The sequence below is a fragment of the Hyperolius riggenbachi genome, chromosome 5 (genome assembly GCF_040937935.1).
Source record: "Hyperolius riggenbachi isolate aHypRig1 chromosome 5, aHypRig1.pri, whole genome shotgun sequence".
In the NCBI taxonomy this organism is placed as follows: Eukaryota; Metazoa; Chordata; class Amphibia; order Anura; family Hyperoliidae; genus Hyperolius; species Hyperolius riggenbachi.
Window position 1 is genome coordinate 34,048,295 of NC_090650.1, and position 14,311 is coordinate 34,062,605.

A 14,311-nucleotide genomic window follows, 5' to 3' on the forward strand; every position below is an offset into this window, starting at 1 on the left:
TGATAATCATTAACAAACTGCTCCTGCTTTCTTGCACCTCTGACACTGTAGTTGCCATTGACAGGTTTTGGTGTAAATACTTTATCAATTGTTATGTATAGAGTGCTTGGGGGGCTACAATGTAAAACTTGCATCGGGGCCCACAGCTCCTTAGCTACGCCATTGGATGGTCAGATGTATGGGCACCTTAACAGGCTGGGAGAGGTACACGCAGAGCAGCCCCCGATGATCGCTGCTGGTCCCGAAGTTCAGCCCAGAAGCCGCCGTGGAACTCTTGCGCGAGGCTCCCAACAAGCGGCAGAACTTTGCCTCGGTTTCAAGGCTCCTCCCTCCCATGCAAGAGGCGGGCAGCGGGGAGCCTGGAAACGGCCCAGTTGAGTTGAAGGATTGACACAAATGGTCAGAGTGAGTTGCGCTCCGGAGCGCTCGGCAGCCAGCAGCAGCAGCGGGAGAGCAGCGGAGATCCTCCAGCCGCCGGATCAGGCTTCATGCTGCTGCACAACGAGGAGGAGGGATCCGCCTGGCAGCAGCATGGCACGCTGTAAACTTCCCAGCCTGCTGCTCCTGCTATGGGGCTGCCTGGCCGTGCGGGCGCAGCAGTACAACGGCGAGAAGGGCATCTCCATCCCGGAGCACGGCTACTGCCAGCCCATCTCCATCCCTCTGTGCACCGACATCGCCTACAACCAGACCATCATGCCCAACCTGCTGGGGCACACCAACCAGGAGGACGCCGGGCTGGAGGTGCACCAGTTCTACCCGCTGGTGAAGGTGCAGTGCTCCCCGGAGCTCAAGTTCTTCCTGTGCTCCATGTACGCCCCGGTGTGCACGGTGCTGGAGCAGGCGCTGCCCCCCTGCCGCTCCCTGTGCGAGAGGGCCCGCCAGGGCTGCGAGGCGCTCATGAACAAGTTCGGCTTCCAGTGGCCGGAGAGCCTGCGCTGCGAGAAGTTCCCTGTGAACGGCGCTGGCGAGCTGTGCGTGGGGCAGAACACGTCTGACAAGGGCACCCCCACCCCAGCTGTGCCCGAGCTGTGGACCAGCAACCCCAACATCAGGCACCCCTACAGGGACAAGTTCTCCTGCCCCAGGGCACTCAAAGTGCCTGCTTATGTCAACTACCACTTCCTGGGGGAGAAGGACTGTGGGGCCCCCTGCGAGGCAGGCAAGGTCCATGGGCTCATGTACTTTGCCCCCGAGGAGCTGCGCTTTGCCCGCATCTGGATTGGCATCTGGTCAGTGTTGTGCTGTGCCTCCACCCTCTTCACCGTCCTGACTTACTTGGTGGACATGAAGCGTTTTAGTTACCCCGAACGCCCCATTATCTTCTTGTCCGGGTGCTACACCATGGTGGCCGTTGCCTACATCGCTGGCTTCCTGCTGGAGGACAAGGTGGTCTGCAACGACAAGTTCTCGGATGATGGCTACAAGACGGTCGCTCAGGGCACCAAAAAAGAGGGTTGCACTTTCCTCTTTATGATGCTTTACTTCTTCAGTATGGCCAGTTCCATCTGGTGGGTCATCCTCTCTCTGACTTGGTTCCTAGCAGCAGGTATGAAATGGGGGCATGAGGCTATCGAGGCCAACTCCCAGTACTTCCATCTGGCCGCATGGGCAGTCCCGGCCATCAAGACCATCACCATCTTGGCTGTGGGGCAGGTGGACGGAGATATCCTCAGTGGAGTTTGCTTTGTTGGAATCAATAATATCGATGCCCTCCGTGGATTTGTACTGGCCCCACTTTTTGTCTACTTGTTTATTGGCACATCCTTCCTCCTGGCTGGCTTTGTGTCCCTCTTTAGGATTAGGACTATCATGAAGCATGATGGAACCAAAACTGAGAAGCTGGAGAAGCTGATGGTGAGGATAGGCATCTTCAGTGTCCTCTACACCGTCCCAGCCACCATTGTCATTGCTTGTTATTTTTACGAACAAGCCTTCAGGGAACAGTGGGAGAAAAGTTGGGTTACTCAGAGCTGCAAGACCTATGCCATCCCATGCCCCAGTACCAACCACCCGCCCATGAGCCCGGATTTTACGGTCTTTATGATCAAGTATCTCATGACTTTAATTGTTGGAATAACCTCTGGCTTCTGGATTTGGTCTGGCAAAACGCTCAACTCTTGGAGGAAGTTCTACACCAGACTTACCAACAGTAAACAGGGGGAGACCACAGTCTAAATTCACCCCTCCACCACTGACTTCCCCAGTTGTACAATGTGTATTTTTTTCATGTAAATAATAGCTGTAACATTTTGTAAGTATATTTTGTATTTAAATGACTACAGATCATCATGCTTTTTAAAAAAAAAAAAAAAGAAATGTAGGACGTTCTTACTTTTCTCTTCAGCTGCTGGTTTATAGTACAAAAAAACTTTTTGGTCTGCTACTCCATCTTCTTGAATATATGCTTTATTTTTGGGAAGGAGGGGGAGGGGGATCTCAACAAATAAGGACTTTGATAGCACTTGTAAGCAGCTTTTTATCTTCAGCATTGTGACAAAAAAAGCCTTTTTGCCTTCACAGGCTTATGTACCTCTGACCTTTCACCAAACTACTTTTTTTTTTTTTTTTTTTTTTCACCTTTTGGCTGTGCTTGCAGGCAGCCAGCAACGCTGGTCAATTAATTAAAGCTTCAAATTTGAGAACACTGCTCAAATAGCCTTAATTGTCTTTTTTTCTTCTTTTTTCTTTTTTTATTTAGGTTGTGTCCCTTTTTGTTTTTTATTTATTTTTTAATAAAAAGGCACTGAAAACAGGACCTCTCAACTAGACTTTTTTATGTAGTTGTCTTCCTGAGCATCATTTTTGCCATGTTTATTGCATAATTTTGATTATATGATGTTCAGTAGAGTGGTGGGTTTTTTTTTTCTAAATATTTTAGAATTAATAATGAATTCCATTAAAAAATATTTGGAAGAGGGGTTATTAATGGGACTTTGAAACTGAAGTATTGCTAAGCTTTAGGCCTCGTTCACAGTGCGACGTATGTTAAAAAATATTTTAACGCAGAGTAACGCACAGCACTGCAAAGTCTGTGCGACATTCACAGTGCACACGGTGCGTTATTAGAAAGCGCTGCATGCTGTGCGTTTAGCAGTGAATCTGCTGTGTAACTTGTGTTTTGTGTTGCACATGCTCAGCAAATTTTTTTTTTTTTTTAAATGTTCCGCATGCGCCGTTTTTCGTTCCGTAGTAAATACATTTTGTAACGTGCGACTTCAACGTCGCACTGTGAAAGGGTATATGCGTTGCGTTAGGGCCGCGTTGTGCGATGTTAACGTCGCATCAAACGCACCGTCCTATTGTGAAAGTAGCCTTAGGGCCAGTTCACAGTGCATCAGTTGCATTGCAGAATAATTCTGGATGACAACTCGCTGCTCCTACAATTCTGTGGGCCTGGTCAAAGTACTGTGTTATGACTGATCACGTTGTTCTAACTCGCTGCATGCAGGCTTTGTATTATAGTCTATGTCCAGCCTCCATTGCAGTTCACAGCCATTATAACGCATGTGTTATGCAACTGACCACTGTGAACCTAGCCTGATTATTATTATTATTATTATTATTATTATTATTTTAAATCTTCCATGCAAATTGTTTAAAACTAAGTTGAGAGGTGCTGTTTTTTTGCCCCAGCTCTCAAGAGAGGCACTTCTTCATCTGCCTCAATGAAACTCGGTCATTTCAAGTTGATTCTATTGTTGAGTTCTTGGTCTTTGTTAACCTTGTCAGCTTGTGATAGGAATCTTCTTCAGAACCCTCCTTTTCAACAGGGTATGGATTGAGTTAACTAAGTAATTGCCAAAGTGGGCACAGTTAATTGTGCTGGGGGTTAATTAGGAGGTCACGTAACAATGACCCAAATTAATGTATTTTGTCTCTGCCCCCCCCCCCCCCCCCCCCCTCTTCTTTCTTGCTTTTTTTTCCCCCTTCCTGCTTTTCAGCGCGCTTATAGCAACAGGGTATGGAGCAAATTTGCTATGGAATAAATGCAATTTTTGCTTTGTTTTTTGGTTTAAAAGCTTGTATTAGATGCTTTCAGTTGGCTGAGTTGATTACTGTACTGCTAACGGGCCAAATAAAATTAATCGCATTTATCTTTTAATCCATCCTAGAAGCCCCCACATAAGCTAAGCAATTGCCTTGCATGTTTTTATTAGCTGTTTTATTTCACAAATCTTCCTTGATTTTTATTTTTTTACCCCCTTTTATGGCTATAAAATTCTGCTTTAGGGCATTTTTTTCCCATAATATCCCTTCTTAATTGAGCACAGACTGTCACGTTTTCTTGGTCTCCAAATTTCAATATATATTGAGTATATCTGACTGTTTTTTGTATATGCCCTGATAATTGCATTTGTTTTGTTTTTGTTTTTCCATCAGATAAATATAGTTTCTGTTTTTTTCTTTCTTCAGAGGAACCATTTATATTTATAGATAAATAGTTTATATATACAAATATCATTTTTAATTTCTTTGCAATAAATACAAAATCATGGACTGGTTGAAAGTGCTTTCTTTATTAACTGTCTACACACTTCAGAACCAAACATCAGCTCCTATTTTGAAAAAAAAGAGATGTATTTAATTTTTGCCAGCTGCCCATTCTTGGTATTTTTTTATGCCCATTCTTATTTATTTATGATACTAAAAGGTTTGAGTATCTTGTTTATTTAGAGAAAACTTAAAGCTTTTTTTTTTTTTTTTTTTAAATTTATTTTTTCATTAATGCGATTCCAGAATTTTGATATTATAGGGTGTCTACATAAATATATATCCCCTCTATATAAGCTATTTTCATATCAATTGTGTAGTTACTTTTTATTCATATAATAGTCTACACTGACTTTTTTTTTTTTTTTTTCCTTTCGTTTTTTTATTGTTCACTCAAACCTCCCAATTTTTATTCTGCATTTGAAATATTGCTTTTAATGTGTCTAGAAGTGTTTTTTTGCTTCATTTCATAGGTAACAGCAAAATGCAACTATTCGTTATCATAGCAATCAGCATTTTAACTAGATGTAGTTAAATATCAATGCACCAATGCTATTCCTCATTGTTACACATTTTATGACTAGGTGTTTTGTGGTTATCCAGTTATTACTTTCATTGGGGGGGAAACGGCCAGTTTTAGTTTCTCCAATCAGTGGTTCTTTTTTTTCCTTCTGTTTTTTGGGGATCTTTTAAATCCCTGAATGGAATGTTGAGCTCACATGTGGAGAATTCATTGTTCTTTAGGTATTCATTCTGTAAGGCAGATATTTTAAAACTCTAGTGTGGAAAAAAAAAATGATTGTGCTGCCCTTAGGCCACCATACGCCTCATTTTTGTTTTTTTTTTCTAGTGTGGGGAATAAGCAGAGTTGTCTGATTGGTTGCTGTGGGCGACACCTTTATTTTTGTCTGCACCAGATTGTATGAATGGGGAGCTTAAAGTGTAGTCTATAGCGATGTTTACATGGCGCTCCTAGCTGTGAATAGCAAGCAGCTTTATGTGATTGCAGCTGTTGGAGGGGGCCCCTGGCCCATCCCTCTAAGCTCCGCAGGCACCTCCTCCATCTTGAAATCCTGTCAGAGCTATAGAATGAAAGTTGGCTCTAGCAAAGGCCTAGAGGGACAAGAGCCCCTCAGGCTAGTGGAATTTTAAGAAGTTTGAGCCTCTCAAATGAAGGTTAACTGTCATTTACCATGCTCAGTATGGGAGGATATTTTTGGATATGTTGCTATCGCTCACATCCGCATCAACCATAATAGACAGGCATCCTAGCATGGAAGGTCTTCAATGGTTGCATTAACATTCCATGAACTGTATTGACTTGTTTATATAATTGAATAATGAATTTGATGTTGTTTTACAATCAGAGTGAGTACCGGTTGTGAGTAAAAAGTCACAGCATGCAAATAGAGATCTCACTTTAATCGTTTGCCCACTTTAATGGATCATTAATCTGTTAGAAACAAGTTTAGGTTTGGTGTTGTTGTCACACCGTAGAGCTAAAAATTAGTTTGATGCAACCTTTTTAGTACGCCAACCAAAGGGAAACCAGTTTCCAGGAATATAGAGGCTTTCATCTTTATTTTATTTATTTTAAAATGGTAGTTGTATAAAGGCTCATTCACACATCAGACTATAGTCTTTGGAAAATGAAAGATCACAGACCAATCTTACCACCTTTCATGTAGTATGAGAGCCATACCTACACAGTCTATTCTATGGAGCTGAACTCCACATCAGAAAAAAATCTTTGCAAGATGCTGCACACATGCTGCACACACTCAAAAGATCTGTAGCTGCAAAAAATCCATTCCTGCAAATTGCAATGATAGTCTATGAGATCTGCAGATCATCATACACACATGATTTAACTGACATTCATAGTTACATAGTTACTTTGGTTGAAAAAAGACATACGTCCATCGAGTTCAACCAGTATAAAGTACAACACCAGCCTGCTCCCTCACATATCCCTGTTGATCCAGAGGAAGGCGAAAAAACCCTTACAAGGCATGGTCCAATTAGCCCCTAAAGGGAAAAATTCCTTCCCGACTCCAGATGGCAATCAGATAAAATCCCTGGATCAACATCATTAGGCATTACCTAGTAATTGTAGCCATGGATGTCTTTCAACGCAAGGAAAGCATCTAAGCCCCCTTTAAATGCAGGTATAGAGTTTGCCATAACGACTTCCTGTGGCAATGCATTCCACATCTTAATCACTCTTACTGTAAAGAACCCTTTCCTAAATAAATGGCTAAAACGTTTTTCCTCCATGCGCAGATCATGTCCTCTAGTCCTTTGAGAAGGCCTAGGGACAAAAAGCTCATCTGCCAAGGTATTATATTGCCCTCTGATGTATTTATACATGTTAATTAGATCCCCTCTAAGGCGTCTTTTCTCTAGACTAAATAAACCCAGTTTATCTAACCTTTCTTGATAAGTGAGACCTTCCATCCCACGCATCAATTTTGTTGCTCGTCTCTGCACCTGCTCTAAAACTGCAATATCTTTTTTGTAATGTGGTGCCCAGAACTGAATTCCATATTCCAGATGTGGCCTTACTAGAGAGTTAAACAGGGGCAATATTATGCTAGCATCTCGAGTTTTTATTTCCCTTTTAATGCATCCCAAAATTTTGTTAGCTTTAGCTGCAGCTGCTTGGCATTGAGTACGATTATTTAACTTGTTGTCAATGAGTACTCCTAAGTCCTTCTCCAAGTTTGATGTCCCCAACTGTATCCCATTTATTTTGTATGGTGCTAGACCATTCGTACGTCCAAAATGCATGACCTTACATTTGTCAACATTGAATTTCATCTGCCATGTATGTGCCCATATAGCCATCCTATCCAGATCCTGTTGCAATATGACACTATCTTCCTGAGAGTTAATGATTCTGCACAATTTTGTATCATCTGCAAAAATAGCAACATTGCTCACTACTGCATCTACTAGGTCATTAATAAATAAATTGAAGAGCACTGGACCCAGAACAGACCCCTGTGGGACCCCACTGCTAACAGTCTCCCATTTTGAGTATGATCCATTGACCACAACTCTTTGTTTCCTGTCCATTAGCCAGTTCCCTATCCATGAACACAGACTCTTCCCCAGTCCTTGCATTCTCAACTTTTGCACCAGACTTTTGTGGGGAACAGTGTCGAAGGCCTTTGCAAAGTCCAAGTATATCACATCTACAGCATTCCCAATATCCATATTAGCATTCACTACCTCATAAAAGCTGAGCATGTTAGTCAAACAGGACCTGTCTTTAGTAAACCCATGTTGATGCTGAGAAATAAGATTATTTTCTACTATGAAGTCATGTATAGTATCTCTTAGTAACCCCTCAAATAGTTTGCATACAACTGATGTTAAACTTACAGGTCTATAATTTCCTGGATCAGATTTTTTGCCCTTCTTAAATAATGGGAAAACGTGGGCTGTACGCCAATCCACTGGGACTCTGCCAGTTGCAAGAGAGATCTGCAGATCAGATCCACCAGGATGGATTTTCAGATCTGCGGATGATTGCTTGATCTGCAGATGAATGTTAGTTAAATCATGTGTGTATGATGATCTGCAGATCTCATAGACTATGAATGCAATTTGCAGGAATGGATTTTTGGCAGGAACAGATCTTTTGCAGATACTGATCTTTTGTGTCTGTACAGCATCTTTGTGTGCAGCAGCTTGCAAAGATTTTTTTTCTGATGTGGAGTTCAGCTCCATAGAATAGACTGTGTAGAGTATGGCTCTCATACTACATGGAAGGGTGGTAAGATTGGTCTGTGATTTTTCATTTTCATACACGTGTGTATGTGGCCTAAGTGTTGTTGTGACTGTGCTTTCAAAGGACAACTGAAGCAAGAGAGATATGGAGGCTGCCATATTTATTTCCTTTTAAACAATACAATTTGCCTGGCCCCCTGCTGATCATTCTGGCTTCAGTAGTGTCTAAATCGCACACCTGAGAATAGCATGGGGCTAATCTTGTCAGAGATTTGTCAGGAACCTTTGATCTGCATGCTTGTTCAGGGTCTATAGCTATTTATTGGATTCAGAGGAAAAGCAGGACAGCCAGACAATTTGTAATGTTTAAAAATAATTAAATGTGGCAGCCTCCATATCCCTCTCACTATAGGTTCCCTTTAAAGCATAATTTAAAAGAAACCTAAAGAAACAGGTATATGGATGCTGCCATATTTCCTTTTTAAGCAATACCAGTTGCCTGGCTGTCCTCTTGATCTTCTGCCTCTTAATACATTTAGCCATAGACCCTGAACAAGCATGCTGCAGATCAGGTGTTCAACATTATTGTCCGATCCTGACAAGATGAGCTGCATGCTTGTTTCTGGTGTTATTCGGACACTACTAAAGCCAAATAGACCAGCAGGGTTGCCAGGCAACTGGTATTGCTTAACAGGAAATAAATATGGCAGCCTCCACATCTGGCCTCTGATATGGGTACTCGGTCCAGGAAGTGGTGAAATTTATTGTACGGTGTCCTGGTGCTGCCTTTGACCCAACCATGTCTGTTGGATCAGCAGCCCTGGCTGTTCTTTAAAGCAAATCTTTAGTGAGTGGGGAAAAACCCCAAAAAGATACTTGCCTATAGAAGGGGGACACTGTGGATCCTGTAGAGCCTTCCTGGTCCTCTATCGGTGTCCTGGTTCACCAGCTGTGCACCGTTCAAATTTGGCGCTTTGGGAGCTCTTGTGTACCCAAGTTCTCCCAAAGGCCGGCGGCTCTATACTACACATGTGCAAGAGTGCGGGCTCACACGTGCAGTATGGAGTCACCGGTCTTTGGGGAGCCTTGGAAGGCTTTGAGAGCAGTTGGCTGAATACATGCAGCAGGGGTGACAGTGCCGAAACGAGGGGACCAAGAGAAGACAGGGAAGTTTAAATATGATCCGGAATCTTCACTCTCCATAAGTAAGTATCAAACTTTTTTTTTTTTTTTTTTCTCCATCCTTCTTGGCCCCTCTGTTAAGCTGCTATGACTCCCGGTAATCCGGGCAGTGGCGGCCTTCTGCACATGTGCGACTCGGCCACACACACACCCCTCGTTGCGCTCCAGATTACTGGAGCGCTCTGCGCAGTACTACTGCACAGGTGCAGAAAGCTCTAGGGGACGGGAGTGCGGTGGGGGTGCGTATTTGGCCGAGCCACGCATTCGCAAAAGACCTCGACTGGCGGCTACTGACCGGATTACCGGCAGTCGTAGCACCAGAACGGAGAGAACGTCAAGGGACTCGAGCGCTGCTCCTGGGCCTGGAGGAAGCCCTGGGTAAGTATAAATTAAGACTAGTGTACCATCTCTGGTACACTTTAAAGTGCTGGCTGCTTGATATTGGTTCTTGGTGCTTAAAGGGGCACTATGGCGAAAAATTGTAAAATATGTGCAAACCTAGACAAATAAGTACGTTTTTTTTTTTTCCAGAGTAAAATGAGTCATAAATTTTCTCCTATGTTGCTGTCACTTACAGTAGGTAGTAGAAATCTGACAGAAACGTCAGGTTTTGGACTAGTCCATCTTTTCAATGGGGGCGGGGGATTCTCAGGGATTTATTTTCAAAAGCACTAAGTTCACATCTAAAGTCGCACAACTTGCGGGAATGATTTTCCCGCACTTAACGCGGAAAAATCAGTGGACACGCGGCGGTTTGGGCGCGATCGCGATTAGTGGTGCTATGCTTGCTGATCGCAAATCGCCAGCAAACCGCTGCATGTAACACGTTTGCGGTTATCGCGGAAGTGAGAACACTGCCATGTGTTACATAGCTAGCGGTTTGCCTTGATTCTGTCAGATTTCTACTACCTACTATAAGCGACAGCAACATAGGAGAAAAGTAATGTATGGCTCATTTTACTCTGGAAAAACGTACTTCTTATTTGTCTATGTTTGCACATATTTTAAATTTTACAATTTTTCGCCATAGTGCCCCTTTTAAATGTTGGTTCTAGGCTGAAGACTATAAGAGTTTAGTATCATTTAGAGGCTTAAAGGCCTGTACACATGCCTGACTTGCGTTGGCTGAGGCGGCGGTTAACGACAGCCCCTGTATACTGCTCTTTCCCTTTCTTTGCTTCTATGCATTATTTCCTCATGCAGATTGCTATACAAATTTGCTGTGCTCTGTTTTTCAGTTTAGTTGGACGTTTAAAGGATAACTTGAGATGGACGTGGAGGCTGCCATATTTATTTATTTTTAAACAATACCTGTTGCCTGGCATCCTGCTGATCTTTCATGCATCCGTAGAGTAAATCGCACGCCCGAAACAAGCATGCAGCTAATCATCTGACTCTCCCTCAGTTTATTTGGCATTTAAAAGATCACTATTGAATGTAAAGTTTGTACGTACATGTGTCTCATGATATAACACATGGCACAAGATTTCCCCAAGCGCTACCCCCACCCCTCCCCCTTTTCTGTCCTCTAGTATTTTAGATTCTACTTCTAAACATTAACTTCTGAGCAACCAGTGCCACCTTGTGGTAAGCTGAAGAATAGCATGCTAACACAGGTGTAACTGAAGAATTATTTTATTGCAATAATAAATGTGGGTTCAAATTTAATGATTCTGAACCCCTTGCCAGCAGGTTTCGGACTAATCCATCTCCTCATGGGGGATTTGCACTTTCCTTCTTTTCAAGACCACAAGGGCCTGTATAAAGATACTGGCTGGCCTGCCTACTCACATGGCACTAGTCCAGCAGTTGGACTGCACCACCGCTGTCCTGGGGGCTTTTACAAGTATAAAGTGAACCTTGTGGTTACCTTATGACAGTGATCTGCAAAGTTGGCTTTCCAGCTGTTAAGGAACTACAAGTCCCACAATGCATTGCAGGAGTCTGACAGCCACAGTCATGATTTATAAAGGCAAATGCATTGTGGGACTTGTAGTTCCTTAACAGCTGGAGAGCCAAGTTTGCAGATCACTGTCCTATGAGAACACGAACAGCTCAAAACCCCTCTGCTTAAAGAGACACTGAAGCGAAAAAAAATGATATTATGATTTGTATGTGTAGCACAGCTAAGAAATAAAGCATTAAGATCAAATACATCAGTGTAATTGTTTCCAGTACAGGAAGAGTCAAGAAACTCCAGTTGTTATCTCTATGCAAACAAGCCATTAATCTCTGCGACTTTCAAAGTCGTGGAGAGTGCTGTCTTCTGACTTTTATCATCTCAACTGTAAGTAAACAGTTTTCTTTTTATCTGCCAGAGAAGAGGTCATTAGTTCAGACTGCTCTGAAACAATCATTTTGAATGCTGAGTGTTGTGTAATCTGCACATATTAGAGAATGATGCAATATTAGAAAACACACTATATACCTGAAAATAAAAATATGAGAATATTTTCTTTGCTGCTAATCTTCTAGTAATTATTCATAGTAAACAACCAATTCATTATATCATATATTTTTTTTCGCTTCAGTGTCTCTTTAAAGCTGATGGATTCGTTTTTTGTCTGTATTCGTAAAAGTATAGCGACACTTTTTTAATTCCATCAACTCTCCTCGTTTTTATAAATGGCCATATCTTGCACCATATATTTCAACTATTCTGTATTAACAAATATGCGGACTGAGGAAGATGTACCGGTAGTTCTGTAACCCTACACAGATGTTTCGCAGCTCAAATTTGTTTTATTTTTTTTTTTGTTTCACAACTTTAGTTCAGCTTTGGTACTTTTTTTTTGTTTTACTCTTTGACCTGGAAGTGCTTTGCAGATCAGGTGACGCCTCTGGTTGCATGCTTCTATAGGCCCATACCCATGACTCCATTTTTGCAACTGGTAACTTTTTTTTTTTTTTTTTCACGACAAATGACTGGTTTCTGTAAGATTGTGTAACATCATATGTTAAATGGTGATTGTGACATGCTGGATCTCTGAACAAGCGATTGTTCAGATCACCATTGACTGCATGTAAATTTTACTGTCCTAGTTTAAACAAATGTGTAAACAATTGTTCACGTTGTTTGCCGCAATTGTGAAGATGGATTGGAGACCAATCCTTTGCTGATCGCCGATCCATCTTCATGTGGGTATTTAACTTTAGTTTGAGGGTCAGACAACACTGAAGGCAAAAGATTGGTTTTACCAATGGGCAGCTGGCATGTATGTCAGGGAATAAGACTCAATCTACATCGCAGCCGGATATCCAACACCCAGCCGGAGCGGAGATTGCAGTATTGCTCTAGCTGCCAATTGGAGACTTTGCAATTATGGACTGTAATGGATTTAACACATTTCAGTGTTCTCCCCAGAATTTTTTTCCAGCCGGGTGGCATGAAAAAGTAGCCGGGTGAGAGAACGGAAGGCCCTGTGCTTTTCTGCACAACTCTGCTTACAGCATAGGAGGAGGTGAGCCAATGACAGCTGGGTGCTCACCAAAACTAACCGGGGGGAGCGCCCAGCTAAAAGAGCCTGTGGAGAACATTGACATTTTGTTTGAGAATGATGATGTGTGTACGGGCCGCAATGGCTTTCCCATGGGCACTGGCGGAAATAGCCGAGTCCGATCGGGTACTACGCAGGCGACTGGCAGTAGAGTGGACCTGATCGGGCTTGGCTATAACCGCATGAGCTGGAGTGTGGAAGGTAAATATTTCGGCCGCTACTGCTCCACAGCCGACATCCTTGTCGGGTGATTGTTCAGGGTGCTGCCAGCACTGGTTCAAGGAGGGGGAAGTCTCATTAGGATCGAGAGGCTTCCCCCTCCCGAGGTAAGTACCCCCAGGGGCTGGTTTTTGGTTGTTGGTTTTTTACAGTATCACTTGGCTATAACTCCCTGTACAAATTGTGCAAAAACTGACAGCCTATGAATGTGCTCTTTCAAAGCTATGTCCTTGTTCATATGGAGTATACGCATAGAAAACGGTTACATAAGGTCACACCCCCACCCTGTGACGCCAGACATCTCCCATACATCAGGCCAAGCCGCTAAGTTGTCTTCCTACATTTACACAAAGACCTCTGTCACTTATTCTAAAAACTCACCAGCTGCAGGGAAGAGCTGGATGAGTCAGAGAAGGCCAATGTGGTTCCAATTATGGGCTCACCATAATTTGCTGAGCTTCCTTTTACAAGGGAGATTCTCTATCGAGGCCATCATGAGATAATAGAACATTTAGGAGATTTCTGCAGTAGCAGACAGGGAAAATGGCACTGAACCAAATGTAAGAGAGGAGGCCGTAACCACCACTGCTGCCTCATCAGCTTCTCAAGCTGGATGCGCTCAGAAGGTGATTGTCTATGCGAATGTCTGCATGAGAGTAATCAGTCAATGGGAGAACGCATTGAACGGGCCAAAAGGATTATTTCCAAGGAAGCATCTGACCAATGGTTGTTTGGTGGAACCCTGAGGCCTCTTTTCCATGAACTGTTCCTAGGCAGTGAAATGCCTCTCACTGCTGCCTGGTAACTGCTTGTCGCTGCCTGGCAACTGCTTGCTGAGCACACAGCTCAACAGTTCGTGGAAAAGAGGCCTAAAACCTGGTGAACACTTAATTATGGTTGGACAATTACTGACCAATTCTATCACCTCCATGTAGTTTGAGGGTCAACAGATATGAAACACTATGAGCAGCTTGTGTAGGTGAGCTCTCACACTACATGGAGGGAATAAAAGTGGTCAGTTATTGGTCAATCATAATTGAAAGTGTGTACCAGGCTTAAAGGGAACCTGAAGCAAGAAGTATATGGAGGCTGCCATATTTCTTTCCCTTTAAACAATACCAGTTACCTGGCTATCCTGCTCATCCTCTGCCTTCAATACTTTAAAGTGGACCTGAACTCAGAAC

General features: G+C 43.0%; 1 protein-coding gene across 1 annotated transcript; it reads left to right on the plus strand.

Annotated features, from left to right (window-relative positions):
- The first annotated feature begins 390 nt into the window (after positions 1 to 390).
- FZD1 (frizzled class receptor 1) lies at positions 391 to 4,439 on the plus strand. Its single transcript, XM_068235438.1, has one exon. It carries the CDS (start codon positions 397 to 399, stop codon positions 2,176 to 2,178), a length of 1,782 nt encoding a protein of 593 aa, XP_068091539.1. The 5' UTR covers positions 391 to 396; the 3' UTR covers positions 2,179 to 4,439.
- The last annotated feature ends 9,872 nt before the right edge of the window (positions 4,440 to 14,311 follow it).